Source organism: Gavialis gangeticus, unplaced genomic scaffold (assembly GCF_001723915.1).
Source record: "Gavialis gangeticus isolate Ggan-Ray unplaced genomic scaffold, GavGan_comp1, whole genome shotgun sequence".
Lineage (NCBI taxonomy): Eukaryota > Metazoa > Chordata > Crocodylia > Gavialidae > Gavialis > Gavialis gangeticus.
In genome coordinates this window covers 17,129,229-17,145,320 of record NW_017729019.1, presented here as the reverse complement: position 1 = coordinate 17,145,320, position 16,092 = coordinate 17,129,229, and the positions used below count along the sequence as shown (strand labels likewise).

At 51.2% G+C, this 16,092-nt stretch overlaps 1 protein-coding gene across 1 annotated transcript in view; it reads right to left on the bottom strand.

Annotated features, from left to right (window-relative positions):
- PRELP (proline and arginine rich end leucine rich repeat protein) overlaps nt 1-15,869 on the bottom strand; it is a 21,430-nt gene extending 5,561 nt beyond the window's left edge. The window contains exons 1-2 of the mRNA XM_019514268.1: nt 15,656-15,869; nt 3,071-4,013 (exon numbers count right to left, since the gene is read on the bottom strand). Coding sequence (XP_019369813.1) covers nt 3,071-3,998 — 928 coding nt within the window. The 5' untranslated portion in view covers nt 3,999-4,013; nt 15,656-15,869. The remainder of the gene's footprint in view (nt 1-3,070; nt 4,014-15,655) is intronic.
- Between the last annotated feature and the right edge of the window lie 223 nt (nt 15,870-16,092).

Genomic DNA, 16,092 nt, shown 5'->3' with positions numbered 1-16,092 from the left:
GCTCCCACCTCCCCATCCATCCATCCATTGAATAGACCAAAGCCAAAAGGGGAATTGTCCCTGCACAAGTGAAGGAGGTCTCGAACACTCCTTTCTTTAAACTCATCACATATCTACCCATCTCCTAGTAGCAGCTCGCTATGCAATGCATCTATTCTCTTGATAGCGAATGCACCACGGCAGTGCTTAAGCGCCAAAGGCAGCACACGCACAGGAAAAGAAACACACACAAGGACCAACACAGATGAGACGTGTTCTGAAGTCTGGTGGGTGCACTTGGCACTGGTAGCATTGTATCCAATGATGCATTTTGGGTACACAGCTTCTAACTGGCCTGCCTGCCTGCAGTGGTCAAACAGGTAGCACAGATGCAGTGATGTGGGTTTGCACCCAGGATTCATTTTGTGGGTAAGAAATGTACCCATGGACCATCAGGCGGGATACCAGGTAGACAGAGAGCAGGAAAGCTGAGTAGCTTGCTGTTCTCTCTGTGGACATCTGTGAGCATTAGACCCATCTAGAATGGTAGGTTCCTGGCATGCCCTCATATTGTTCAAAAGCCTTGGGACTGCTGGGCTGTAGGAGCTGAATTCAATAGGCAGGTGCTACAGCTCCAGTGCCACCAAAGCAGGGGCCTGCCTTATTGAGCTGGGAATGTTCTTGACCTGGTCATTTTATGGACAGCTGTGGTCTGTGATTCTCTCTGTCCCTATATAAAAACAGCCTGAAGCATTGCTAATGGTTGCTGCCATATGAAACTACTAGACAGGTAACTCCTGGAGCTTGAGATAGCATTAGCTCTGGGTGGTTATTCTAGCACTTATCCTTCAGTCTCTGGTTATACAGCTGGTGGTGTCTTCCCCTGGCTGTGCTGGGATTGCAAGGTGACTGATCGGAGCGCTCTCAGATTGCATCTTCACTTTCTAAAGTGTCATATAGCACCTCAGGCGGTGAGGTGAGAGAGAGACAGGGCGAAGGTGAGGAATAAGATCCATGGCGTTATAGCTAGAAGTGACTAAGCTTTGTTGGGGAGCTCACTGAGTCATCTGTGTTCAGCTAGGGTAAGAAGAAATCCAGCAGAGCTTTGTTCGCGGAAAGAGAATGGTCTTTAGAAGGAAATCAACGTTGCCAACTGCATCCCTTTAAAAACCATGAGCCAGGCTCTGGAAATTTTCAGATTGACTCCAAAAAGAATAAAAGGTAAATAACAGCAATGAAAATATTGGGATTTCTTCCTCTGCCTTTTGGTTCTCAAGCTTTTTGAGACCATACTTTCAAACTGGTCTCTATAACCATGCAGGCTAGAAAGACTGACAAACCAGAGAATCTGGTTTAATAAGGTGATTCCAGGAACAGAAGCTTTAAGTAAGCATCAAATAGCGAGCGACTCAAGGTGGAGTCATGAGCGCTGGCAGTGCAGGGGACTGGCATAGGAGTCTGTCTTCACAGAAAGTGCCTATGGTAGAAAATATCCTATTACCCAATGCTTCGTAACTAGGCTGAATAGCAACGTTATAGAACAAGCTGTGACTTGGCCTTGGGTTCCCCTGTAGCTAAAATCTGGCCCTAATTCACCTTTTATTTGGCCTTCTTGCTTTCCATTCGGCTGCTGCTGGCTCCTTCTTTCCCTGTGGACCAATTCCAGCTATTTCCACGAGACCTGGACTTGGCCTTATAGTCTTTTTTGTGCCTTTTTGCCTGATGCTGAAGCCATTGGTGAAGGAAACTTAACTCCATGAGGCTCCCCACCTTGAAACAGCCTGCTTCTCTCCCTTTTTTTAATTCGAACCCCGGGGTCAGAAACAAGTATATGCATAAGGTAAATGCTATTATTGTGCAGTCTCCCTTTACAGCTAAAGCTGCCATGTGTCGCCTCAGAAGTGGCTGAATTTCTGGATGCTTATAGCTACATCTAAAAACTCCTTTTGCAGGAAAGTCTCCCCATTCATTTCAACGGGAGCTGTGTCCAAGTAAAGACTTTAGGCTTAAAGCCGTCATTGCTAGAATCAACAAGCTACTGTTGACCTTTTGTCCATGTGGCTTGCAGAGGGAATGCATGTTATAAATTGCCACATACGGAGGTATGAACTACATGTACTGCTGCGGTACAGTGCCCTGTTCTGGGTGCCCCTCTGCAGCCAGAAATACAAAAGAGCTGGGCTGATTTTTATGTGCGATCTCCCTTTGCATGCAGACAATGCCTGGAAGGACCTCTGCATTCTTGCTCCCCTGTAGATGTTTGCCACGGGACAGCCGGTGGCTGGAACAGAGACAGCAAAAATCCTTCTGTGTTGATGCATTTTCTGGGGGCTAGCACCTGTCCCGTGAAATTGCTGTTCTTTGCCTGACCTGCATGAAACTGGCCCTGATGGATTTGTGGCAGGGATCACCATTGCAGCCCTGCTCTCCTTTTGCTTCCCAGCCCTGGGAGGCTCTGATGCAGAAGGGTATGCTGCATTGCTTCTACCTACCACTTGCATGCCTACCACCCACTTGTAGCATCTGAGTGCCTTGCAACCTGTACACCATTTATCTGGGTGCCTCTGGGGGGTAAGGAAGTATTCTCCCCATTTGGCAGATGGACAAGACTTAGTTGCCCAGGGTCACATGGAAAAATTTGAGATGCAGCAAGGAACTGAAATCGGATCTCATAACACTCATGGTTAGGGCCCTGAATGCTGGACCATCCATCCCCTAGGTCATGGGTAACCAGCCTGTGACACAGGGGCCACAAGTGGCACTGGCAGCCTGTGCGTGGCACATGGCAGACAGGGGAGCGGACAGGCAGCACAGCAGCAGATAGGATGGGAAGCAAAAAGCAGAGCAGCAAATCAGGCAGGGAAAAGAGATTGGAGTAGCATTTGGAGAGTACAGGCCTAATCTGTGACATGCCTGCCAAAAAGTTTGGCCCCCACTTCTAGGTGTAGGTCCTTCAACTACCCCTTAAGAAGAGCCACTGCCCTAAGGGTGGCATTCACTTTGAAAGAAGCGGTCTCTGAACAGTCCCCAAGTACATCTCCCTCCTCTGCGCCCAACCAGAACCTCCCACAGGTTTGCCAGCCCCACTCACTGTCAATAGAGTTGTTATTTAGGTAGAGGTGCTCCAGTTTGGAGCTGATGAAGGGGACGCTCGTGAGGTTGTTGTACGCCAGGTGCAGCACCAGGAGGTTGGTGAGGTTGAAGCAATTCTTATGCAGCCCTTTGTCGGTAATCTTGTTGTAGTTGAGCCTGAGGAAAGCCAGGTTGGGAAAGCTCTTGAAATACTCGCTGGGGATGTCCTCAATGAAATTCCTGTCTAGGAAGAGCTGATGGATGGCACTGGGCACCCCTGGGGGCAACTTCCGCAGGGTGTTATGGGCAAGATTGAGCTGCATGAGGTTCTTCAGGCCCTTGAACGTGTTCTTGTTGAAGTCCATGTCGTCCAGTTCGTTCTTGTGGAGGTCCAGCAGCACCAGGTTCTGCAGCTTGTTGAAGACCCCGGCGGGGATCTTGGAGATGTGGTTCCTGCTCAGGCGCAGCTGCTCCAGGTTGGGGGGCAGGAAGTTAGGCACCTCCCGGAGCTTGTTCTTCTCCATGTAAAGGAAGACCAGATTGTCCAGTTTCTCCAAGACCCGCTTGTCCACCTTCTTGATGCGGTTGTTGTCCAGGTTGACCCACTTCAGCTCTGTGGCATTCTTGAAGGATTCTTCCGGGAGGTCCTCGATGAAGTTGTTCTGAAGGTAGAGATAGTGGATCCGGGAGGGGATGATGGGCACCTTCCTCAGGTTGCGGCTATCGCAGTAAAGGGCGGAGGGGAAATCTGGGGGGCAGAAACATTCTCTGGGGCAGTCTGGGAAGACGGAGGGGGGGCCCGGCGGCAGGGGCGGAGGTAACTCCGTGGGCTCGACTGGCTCGGGTGGCCGGCGAGTAGGCTTCCGTGGAGGCTTCTTCCGCTGCCCGTTCACCTCAAAGATCAGCAAGAGGATGAGCGGGAGAAGCAATCTGAAGGCCACCTTCATGGTCCAGGTATTCACCTAAGGGGGAACAGGAAGAACAGCTTCAAAAACAGGCCGTATAGATCATAACCGTCCCCCAGCGCCGTGACATCAATGAACTTATCCTCAACATGTGGCCAGGAAGGATGAATAACCCCATTTGCAGATGAGATAGAGAGATTGGGGCATTGTCCAAGGCTACACAGAACTCGAACGCAAATCTGCTGAGGCCCTAGACTAGTGCTTTAACACAAGACCCCCGTTCTTTCCCCTTACAGGGAATCCACGAGAGAGCTAGTAATCCACTCATTGTGGGACAGCACCGCTTTCCTGCTTCCTTGTATTAGGGTTCCTTCTTGCCCACCTAGAGATGTATTTCTACATGGATAAATATGTGTCCATCATGGGTGAGGGGAGTAAGGTGAAGAGAAGGAGAAGTAGAAGGGGGAAATAAAGTCGAGGACCACAGCATACAGACAGAGACAGACAACACAACATGGGGTGGTCCTGAATAGCTCTCATGTGAGTGAGACAGCCACTCGCTCACACGAGCACCTGTTTTCCTAAGTTTCCCCATCGCTCTCCCACCTTGTGTGACAGAGGCAAGATGCCCAGAAGAGATGAGCGTGCAGTATAAGGGGTGCTTGCCCAACCTGGGAGTTGCCTGTGGTCCCCACGTCACCCTCTCATCACCGCACGGTACCCAACCACCCACCCGCTTTCCCAAAGAGGCTGCATCTGACAAACTGCGCCAAGTTTCTTTTTCATCAGAGAGAGCGCAAACAGCTCCATGAGATGCAAAACGCCCCCTCCGTCAGCGGAGGAGCAGGCTCGGTCCCTCCATGGATCGAGCCATCGTGTTTGTGCTCCAAACAGCAGGGGATGGGAATCGCACATTTTGCAGTTGGCTCATGTGCTTGTTAATCTGTTCCACTCACCAGGGGCCCATTTCACATGATGGCATTTTTCTTTGATGCATTTCCCTGGGGTCTTTTCCTCCATGCTGGAACACAGGAGGAAAAGGCACCGTTCCCCTTATTCTCCATGCTCCTTTATAGGGATGTCTAAGGGAAGTTCGGGAGGGGCAGGGGGTGGAACGTGGCCTCACAGGTATTCACGTGGATGCCAGGGCATCACACACTTGGCTTCATTTGGGATTAGCAGACGCCCCTGGAAAGTGCAGCCCAGCTCCAAACCAGGGCTGGGTTTGGGGAGAGGCCTGGATTTGGATGGAGTGAACCCAGTATGATTTTACATAGCAGGTGATCTGGGGAGTAAGGAAAGGTGCTTTTGAGTCCAGATTTGAACTCATCTGGTAAAGATGTACTGAGATAGCGTCGCCTGGAGCAGTGGATTTGAAGGCAACCCACAGAATAAGTTGGGCCAGAACTTCAGCTGAGAGATTGATGTAGCGCCTGCACTGACCGCAATGCAGTTCCAGCTTACTCCCACTGCAGATCTGCCTTTCAAATTCTAATTAAACACCTCTAATTACTGCCTCCCCCTATCGTGCCTCTTCCTCCCACTCCCATGAAACAACTTTGCTCCAGAGAGGTCTGATGGAACGGGGTCAATGGTAAACTCAATGCAGCTTTGCTTGATTGCTTTTCTATTCTGCTTTGCTCTTACAAGGAGCCATCCATCATAGCAGAGAACAGAGGATTCGCCACGGCCCTGATGCAGCAAAGAAAAGAAAAGAAGGGAAGGGAATCAGTTAACAGATGTAATAGGAAAGGCAAGGTAGGAGTCACGTCTGATGATCCGTCTCCATTAGTGGCTGCGTTGGATGTGTTTTTGGAAGGTGGATAACTCACATGATGCATAATTAAAGGCAAAGCTACCCAAACAGAAAGTTTAGCCCCAAATCCAGGCAGCTCCTGCTTGGTTTCTCCCTTGAAGCATCAGGCTAATAGCCCCTAACGGGATCTGTGGTTTTTCATCATTAGATCTCTGCGTGACAAATGACGTCCTAAGCCAACTACACCCACCCTAAACCAATTGCTGTTCCATCGGGCTCCCAATGCCCCAGGCTCCTCATGTGTCAAAATGAGTTTGCAGTAATTTCATTTATTAAATAGCTAGCGAGAAGGAAGCTACGCAAAGGTCTCGAAGCTACAAATAGCACAAGGTAATATCTCCAATAAAGGAGAATATAATGGACAGAAAAACAGAGCGAGAAAGGAGAAAATATACCCAGAGGTGAGGATGTCGATGAGAGAGAGCCAGGGTGGGGGTTGTTTTCTTGGTTTCTCAACCACACACGCCCCATTGTGTCTTTGAACCATAATTTCACTCTAATTTTTAAGGACATTTTATCTGCAGTGCCACCAAGTGACTGCCGTGAATCCTGCAGCACCACTCAGATTCATGAGGATGAAGACACGTGACCGGGTGGTAATTAACTTACGAAGCTACGGTTCTGTCAAGGAGCCCGGGTGCCATCCCAGCCTCGGCAAGGTGGACTGATTGCCCCTTTGGAAATAGGCACAGTGGATGCATCACTGCAATGCTTCATTTTGTAGCTGAGCCAGACAGCAATGATTCAGTAGCAAATTGGTGGACTGCTGAGATGAGGAAGACAGGAGCGGGTAGACGGCTAACAACGCTGGATGGTCTGGTAGTATTTAAGAGACGGGTCTGTGATGGAGGAGATCTGGGTTCAGTCCTCTGCTGCGTTGCAGTCTTCATGCGTGACCTTGGGCAAGTCGCTTCATCTCTGAGTTACAAGTTTTTCTGCCTTATAGAGAAGCTGGGAACTGACTGTTTGGGAGCTGTTCTTACATGATGAGATGGAGGCCAAGTAACAGCGGCACGGGTAAGGAGCAGACTCAGCAATGACAACGTTATCCTCAGCAGTGACATTATGATTTCTAGTTGCACAGTCCTGCATAAACAGCAAAGGTCGATTTTCAAAAGAAGCTAGCGTTGGGTTCATTGGGAGCAGAAACCGGCTGGCGCCAAACCCCTACAATTCCCACAGACCCACTTGACACCTCTCAGGAGGCAGGGTCATATGACTAGACCCATTTTACAGACTGGGAAGGTGAGGCACAGAGAGGCCAAGTTCACCAAAAATCACACAGAAAGGCAATGGCAGGGCTAAGAAGAGAGAACAGGGGTCTTTGGCCCCCAGTCACGTGCTCAGGCTGCATTGCCCGTGCCTCATCTTTGACAATGAGCACTGGCCAGGGGGGCTTCATTCTGGTGCTGCACCGAGGTTCCTGTGGTTCATTGTAGAAACCTAATTGGTTCCATAGGGAATTTGGTGCCGTGTACAAATATGCAAACCAGATTTAAAACAGCTCGTACATTTGAAGATGCTTGTCTCTAGCTTCCGGGGCCATGTTGCAGCAACGTACAAATGATGGGACTGCCGGGCTAGATGTAATGCAGCCCTGACTCCGACAGCCGCTAATTCACACACAAATCCTTGGAGGGGCATTGGGCTAATTGAATGGAGTGTATTTATATATTGTAATGCGATTGGGAAGTGCTGAGGTAGTCTTGCTCTCTGGCCCGCAGCAAAGCATTTCAATCCCGTACCCATCAGCAGGTTTGTATTCTGTTAGCACCTAGACAGAGATCGGGAGCCCGTTTTGCCAAGGGTGGGGCAGATGCACAGTAAGAGATAGCTCAGGCCTAGACCAGCCTGCCCTCTAAATGGGCAAGGGGAGGATCCCGTTCCCTCTTACTGAAGGGGGTAATGAGATGCAGAGACACAGTGTGACTTTCCCACAGTCCCCGAGCCAGGTCTGAGAATTGACCCTCGTGTTCCTGAATGCCGGGTCAATGGCCTGACTGCAAAAGCAACCCTCTTCCTGGTACCAGCCTGCCCACATGTGCCCTTATACCTCTGCTCGGCGGAGACCATCACAAGCTCTCTCCCCCCTGAGCTTTAGCTCCCTTTCTCCTCCCCCCTTGTTAAATGGGACCCATCTCCTCTGCTTTCACCCTGGCAAAGCAGGGATGTACATGCGGGTTTTCTGGAGGAAGCGAAGGGGCTGAGGAGCCCCCAGGCAGTGACGGTCAGGGCTGCGCCTCTGCCCTGGATCTTTTGGAGGTGCGACAGGAGGTGTTCGGCGTGCGCAGCAGATGCCTCAGCCTATTAGTCAGGCTGGCTCAGACTTGTGTGTCATACAGGCACGAACGCAGCTGAGCTTGACAGGCTGTCTGGGCAGCCAGAGGAATTGCGGCAAAGGGAAGAGAGCTCAGGAACACACAAGGGACGGGGGGAGAAAGGAATACAATGAGATGAAACGGGGAACAGAGATCACAGGAACTCCCCACCGGGCCATACCAGGCATCCATCTAGTGCTGCGCTGCGAGCAGCAGAAGGAGAAACCCGGGGACTGCAAGAGGAGCAGACGTGCGCTGGCCATATCGCTCCCCAGCCTGGCAAGGAGGGATGCTGTGAGCGCATGGGGAAGATGGTGTGCAAAGAACCAAGCAGAACCATCTCCCTGAGCTTGGCTGAGCTGCCAGGGTGCATTGGGAGACTCAGGGAGACCGGGTTCGATGGGCTGTTTCCCACGCCCCATCCCAGTCACCAGGCTAAGGCACAAGCTCAGGAAGGTGCTGTTACTTCCCTCTGGTGCGGCACAAGAGGGACAGTTTTCAGGGATGAAAGGCGCTAGAAGCCCTTGAATGAAGAGCGAATAAAGCAACCTCTGCAGCTCAGTGGTCCCCATCCTATCCCCCACCACCCCCACTATATGGGGAAGTGGGCACCCCCTCATCCCTCGCCACGCTCATTAACAGACCCTGGTGCCACTCAGACTTCACTGCAAGTGTAGGGGAGCCCCACACAGGGACAGCTCAGAGGCCGGGCGTCAGGGATGTGCACACAACTGGTCCCCTTGGGTTTCACTCGCCCACTGGCAAACAGGGCAGCCACGTACGGTGCCCGCTCTGTGCCAGCGGCACAGACAGGGGCTGAGTCAGGGACGGCAAGGCCCCGTTCGGTCTGCGGCAAGGAAATGTCAACAGCGTTAGGCTAACAAGCAAACAGCGAGGTCTAACATGGCTCAGAAGTGGAACGGTTCGTCGGCAAATAGAAGCACCCGCCAGTAAACAGGCTTCTCGGCTCTCTTTTGCCAGGGAGGAAATTCCTTCTCAGACAGCCCTTTTATACGCTGACCAGGGCCTTAGCGCTCGATGCCACAGCCCGGGATGACCCTCCGAGCCCCCATCCCCCAGGCCCAGGCCGAGCCTTGTGTTTCTCCCAGCTCGGGGGAGCGGCAGGCAGGCACCATATAACATACCCTGTATGTGGGGAGTCTCCATCAAGAGCTGCTGACACATTGGTTTCATGGACAACTCCATTCCATTTAAAATACCTCAGTGAAGGCAACCCAGTGCATTCCTGGGTTTCTCAGTAATTTACTGTCTCCATAAAGAGATTCTGTTCCCTTTTATTCCCAGTTTTATGTCTCGCTGCTTCCATCTGGCTCTGTTTAACCCTCCAGCCCTTCTTGTGTCCCTGCTGTTTCCAATCAATGCTCTGGTATCTCAGGCTGGGGAGGGGAGGTGGCAGATGACGCATTCAGGCCCAGAAGTTGCTGAGCATTGGCTCGGTGGTATCAGAAGAAAGTTCTCTCTTGGAGGGACAACAGGGCAGGAAGGAGAGGAAATGCAGAATACCACAAAGAACCGATAGCTTTGTCATAGGGGGATTGTCTACAGCCCGCCGTCTAGTGCCTCTCTGACCCCTTCAGTACATGCAGTCCTTTTTCAGCCACATCCTCCTTGTTTCAGGCTGTTTCTCTGGACACCACCCAAGTGCCAGAATTCAGATATGGATTTCAAAAACCACTGGAGCTGGGGATGGGCAGCAGTTGGACACAGGAGTTTGGTTTAGTCCAATACAGAAGGAAAAGCCCATTTGCAAAAGTGGACCATGCATTTTTGTTGTTGTCTGCACTGTGCATGTTCAGATCTGGGACTCCATCGCCCACCGACCTTGCACAGCTGCTGACATCATGACAGATTCCATGGCAACTGAGTATGAAGTCATGGGCGAGACGTGATGACCTCAGAGGAGCTGAGTTGATGCTGTTGCTAAAGCCCTATGCTGTCGCTGGTGGAACAACACAGAGAGAGGATCTTATACTTTTCCATGAAAACCTGGTGAATTCATCCTCCTGTTGTTCATGAGGCCACAACATCGACTGTGCAAGAGGAGCTATTGATTTATGTCTGACAGTGTTTAGGAATCCTCATTTTAATACAAATAGCTCTTGGCCTTGAAATTCACAGCTGAAAGCGGGGTCTATATTAGTTGCTGTTCGTCAAAACTGAATAAAAATGTCAGAGAACAGAAACAATACTATTGATATAAGGTAGCTACTCCAGCCCTCTCCATCTCTACCGACAGTAGGGTGGTTGGTTGTAGCCGTGTTGGTCTCAGGACACAGGCAGGCAAGGTTCTTTGGGTCGGTGCGATCTCTTTTATTAGACCAACCAAATAGTTGGAAAAATTGTTCTTTGCAAGCTTTCAGGTATAAACACCCTTCTTCTACTGACAGTAACAATTCATGCCATGTGTCTCTACAGCATCTGTCTAGGATCTCCTGCTCTTACCATCACCATGCTATTTCAGCTGCTACCTAGTGGCTCAGTGACTAATTAAAGATTACAAATAGATGAATAACAACCGGTGAAGTTTACTCACATAAGCTGTTCCAAATAATAAGCAAATAATAATAGTGTTGCAGTGTTGTGAGGAAAGGCATTTTGGGCCCAAAGACTTGTCTAACATCTCCCCCAACTTTGTGACGGGGCCAGTAAAAGAGACCACCACCAAGTCTTGCTTTACAACACAATCATAGAAAGCAGGATCCATTTACAGACAACCCTCCAGGCCAAAGCAACACATACATTCACACCAAGGTTTATCTGCAAGCCAGACTTGAGAACTTCTTCCCCACAGAGAAGAAATCGTGAGACATGTCAGCAAATCCAAGCCACCTAAAAATGTTTATGGTTGCCACTCATGCTTGAGCTCTTCAGGTGACTCTCTTGAGCTAGTCTTGCCTTATTTGTTGAGTCTCAATTTGCATTTACACAACTGAGCTTGCCGGCGTTCACGTTGCCATGAAGCGAATCTCAGAATCGCACCCCCAAGATCTCCCAAAAACTTAATCTGAGAGTGCTTTCATGTAGGACATCTGGCACCTTCCTTCAGCAAACACCACTGCTAACTGCAGAACTTGGTCTGCAGGCTTCAGTAGGCAAAACAGTTTGAAATGGGAACACTTGTTATCAGTGCCTATTACAAAAGGAGTTGCAAACGCATTGGTTGAATAGCAAACGTATTCAAGAAACTAATTAGGTGCTGGCCGAACAGAGGCTAAATCTGCAGGAAAAAAATCATTCTAGTTCCCAGCGAGCTGCAGGCAGTGGCCATTGAAACTTGCATTGCAACAAGGAGGAAAGCAGGCCAGATGGATGGCACCCAACCCTCTGAAACGGAAGTATTCACTCCCTGCGGGGCAGGGCCTCCGGCACACAGTTGGGTGGCTCTGGTTCATCCCAGGAGAGGGCGCTGGTGCACACAGTCCTTTTGTTACCACAACAGCATTAAGGACTAACCTCTGTTGTTCAGCTGGATGGAAATAGGGCAAATAACAGGGATGAAAAAAGCACCTCCCTCCCCCTCCCCCTTCCTCCACTTGTGGTTGGAATTCAAACTTTGGACCAAAAGTTCCAGGGATGTTTCATTTTTTGAAATATTTGGACCAGCTCTGCTCCAACTGGACAAACTTGGCACACTGCCTGGTAGACACAACGTTGCACAGGTGGTGGACGGACAACCTGGGAAAGGCAATCTTGGCCAGGGGCACTTCTGGAAGGTGCCCTGGGAGCTTGAACAGTCATGCAGGTGGAGATTTGGGGTTCTCCCTAAAGGATTTCCCCCTGTTGCAGTAAATTGCATGGTGCTGGGGGTTTCAAATGGAGAAAAAGCTGCATCAGACCACCTGAGGCTTGACTCTGAGGGTGTGAGGAGTTTAGAAATCACTGGCTTTTGAGGTTTTGGCTCCAGATTCCAAAGGGTGGGTCACGACTATGGGGCAGGAAGGGGAGGAAGCTCAAGAAAGGTGATGAGGAGGATTATGCAGCCCTGAGATTTTTATTTCATTCAATAGTGAAGAAAATCTCGCTCCATCTCTTCCTGCAAATGCTGATCCTCCAAGGCCAAATATTTTATGCTAACCTCCGGACACGCACGCGTGCGCGCGCGCACACACACACGCACACACACACGATATAGGCTTAGCATTGCTATTATGGATCCATTTGTCACACTAAGTACATCCGAAGGGGGTGGCTTGCAAAATAGTCTTTCATTTCAACTCGGAGCTTGAAAAATGCCGAGAAACGCTATGTGACTCTTTCCCCCTCAGATAGCACAGTGTCATTTCCAGTTGTCTCCCTGCGAGAGCTTTCCTTCAGTGCCTCTGCTTCTGTCCAAGGCTTCTCTGTCAAGACCTCAACTTCCTGGTCCCCTTGCTCCCATCCCAGTGTGACACCGCTCCCCGCATGTGCATGGAGCTGCAGATGAACAGATGAGGACAGAAAACATGCTTGTCCCTTTGGAGCAGAGAGGGCTGCCTGAAAAGAAGCCAGCAAAGCTTCTGCATCCATCAGTTGTTATAATCTATTGGAGACATAGTTTGGGGGGGGGGGGGGCTGCCCGGCTTCACAGCCATTTCGTTTGATGAGGGCTGTACCCCCAAGGGGGGGGGGGGGGGCTGCCCGGCTTCACAGCCATTTCGTTTGATGAGGGCTGTACCCCCAAGGGGGGGGGGGGGGGCTGCCCGGCTTCACAGCCATTTCGTTTGATGAGGGCTGTACCCCCAAGGGGGGGGGGGGGGGCTGCCAGACTTCCCAGCCATTGAGTTTGATGAGGGCTGTACCCACAAAACTGGGGTTTCCTTTATTCAGTTGGACTGGGGAGCAGAGATGGTAGAGAAAGCCTTTATCATTCAACATGGATCCAACGTGCTTTTCAAGCGCAGCAATGGGGGTGAAGGAGAGCGCAGGGAAAGCTTTCACTGAGGTGGCCCTTTAAGAACAGAGCTGATGTTAAGGACCAGCTCTCCTACAGGTCGAGGAGGAAGACGTTCAGCAGCAGATTATTTATGCTGGGCTAGAGCCATCACAGCACTGGTGAATCCAACGAGGGGACTCAGCAACCACAGACTTTTTTTCTGCAGAGAAAGTTTTATGTTCATTCCTGTGGACGGGCTGCGTCATGCCCCCGAGCTCTCTAGGATCAGCCAGAGGCAGAATTCCCACACTGCTGCAACAGAAAATGCTTGCATTTTAACCCCAGTGCCTCTCCTGGCCTGCAGCTCCATCTCCAAGCACCTTGGATCCCGTGGGGTCCAACACGCAGCCACGGACCCTGGAAGCACCGACTGAGCATTTCTTGGATGCGCAAACAGGGCTGGGAAATGTCTCCTTCTTTAGCTGCAGCCACTGCGGTTATCCCGGACTTCCCAGCCTGCCCTGCGGCACCTTCCTAGCCCACCAGCAGGAGGTGCCATGAGCAGCAATCACTGCACAGAGGCCCTGTGGCAAATTTGTGCATGCTGTAGTAAGCCACCTGTGCCAGGTGTGCCCCTCTCCCCAGGCCCTGAGCTTGCCTCTCAGTCTTGCAACAAAACCTCCCTGGATTCCAGCCCGAGCTGCCTGGGGTTTCTCTGCCGCCCACCCAGAGCGCAGACACAAGGAGATTGTGGGACCGGTGCTTCCAAAGTAATTACCGAGCAGCCCCTCAACCTCCCCCTGCTTCCCTGTGAGCTGCACTCAGTCAGCTCCTCTGCCTGCCTCTTGGGACTGGCCCTTTGGGGTCTCGCTCTCTTCCACCTCCCTGCAGCCTGCAGACAGACGTTCCCCAGCAGCAAGGAAGGCTTCATGATTGCCCTTTTATCTCTTTCCTGACAAAACCCCTTCTGCTGATCCAATCCACTGCCAAAGGGAAGGGCAGGATTAACCCCCAGCTCTCCAAAATGAGCAGGGAGTGGGACTGCATCCAGGAAACAGGGGCATTGCTGATTGACAGAAGCGGGGCCAACAACGACTCCCCCAGATCCATCACTGGCCTCCTGCTGCACTGCCGGACGCTGCCAGCCAAACAGCCAAAAAGTGGGGCTGGGACTTCACGTTCCTACGACCCCCCCTCATTCATGCTACAGTCCTGCATGGAGCCACAAAAGAGCATGAATCTTCCCCTCCCCTCTCCATCGCACACCCACACAGACATGCGCACACAGCCCTCTGTCCCAATGCCGCCTAGTTGTCAGTGCATGAAGGTGTCTGCGCAACAGTCTCTGCCTAAACACAGAACCTCTTTCCTAGGGATCTGATGCATCAATAAGCTTTGCACTCCCATGAATGAGCAAAGACTAAGAACCTAGGGCCTTATTACACCATCATTTTGGGCAGCTCCTGGAGCTCTTAACCCCTGGACCATTCACACATTAACACCATAAAGTGACTTAAAGCACTTGTGCGGCTTAAAGTTACGCCACTCCAGGGCAGGATCTTCTCTTGATCTGCGCAACCCAGCTCCTGTTCCATTAAGGTATGGCCACTCCCCACAAACGCGCAGCTCAAGCTAAAGGTGCGACTGCTCCAAACTAGCACCAAAGCCATCGGCATGCAGCTCACGGCATAAGGTGCAACAAGGCCGGAAGTGTCAGAGCTCTCTCCGCGTGAGGGATCAAGGAGCGGGTTGCCCTGGGGTAGAGCCATCTTTGTTTCCTTGGAATGATCCAGGTATAATTGCAGCCAGGGTCTGATCTCCTGGCCCTGGTCCCAGACCCTTGGGAAATAACTCGATTCACTCCTTCACAGAAAAAGAAAGCATTGCCATGCTGCCCCTTTTTTTTTTGTCTTCCCCCCTTCTCCCCATCTAGGATGGGAGCAGTAAGCCGTGAGATTGCATTGACTTCTGGAGTCCCTCCCCCACTCCCCGACCTTGCAAACTCCCAAGATTTTTCTGAGATCTTTTGCAAAACAACCAACTTCTGTTCAGCGCAGACGGAGAGGAATGAGCCGGCGTCTGCTGAGCATAACGCGACAGCGCTTGGAGAGACTGCTAGAATTGGAAACTTTGGATTGGATTGAAACGAAACTTGTCTGAACCCAGCTCCATGCCTCCCTTTTCGGCGCTCCTTTCCCAACCTTGCATCTCTCCTGGTCAGAGCATGTTTTGAGCTGTGCCGCGTTCGTTCAAACGCCTGGGTCACCTTTGCATTTCCAGCTGAACAGCTGGAGATGCACGCGTGTGCGTGTGAGAGCGAGCATGTGAGAGCGAGTGGGTGTGTGAAAGGTAGCTGGCCGGGAGGAAGGGGGTTCCCTGCTCATGCTTCCATGGAAACAGCCTACAGCAACCGTATCACAAGTTTTTCTCCTGGCTCTGGAGACTTAAACATCCCCGGTTCCAGCACCATCCCCCATGCTGAGAAAAAAAGTTTTGCTTTTGCAGAGAGAAAGACCCAGCTGCTGAATGCGAGAGAAAGGAAAGAGAGAGGAAAGGAAACGTGGTTGCCATGTAGCAGCAGCTGCAGAGCGCAGGGTGGTCTTAGACCCTGGAGAGGAGGCAGCTGATTCCTTGATTGAACCATCAGGCAAGGTGAGAGGCCTCTTAGGTAAAGCACCTGCCCCGAGCTTACCTGTGTGCACCTGCCCCTTCTCCTGCCTGTGTTATTAATTCCCAAGAAAGTGTCTCTCTGGCTGTCTCCCTCCTCCTCCTCACTGCACTTCGGCTCGGACACGAGCGCGCCTCCTGCACGCTCTGTGTGCGCGCACGCCTGTGTGTTTTCTCTGGTTCTGCTCCTCTGAGATTCTCTCGGGGAGGGTGGGTGGGAGCAAGGGAAGGCGGGAGAGTGGGAAAGAGGAAAAAAATGACAACAATAACGTCTTTATCTGGCAGCCAAGCTCCTCGGATTTAATCCGCACACATGTCCTGCCTACCGGAGGGCTGGCGTTTAATAACAATCCCTTCTGCTGCGGAGGCCGTTCGGAGCCCGTGTTTAAAAACAAAGCTAATTAGAAAGAGGCTTCGGAGTTTAAATAAATGCTTTCCTCGCCACGGGCCTGATTCAGGAGA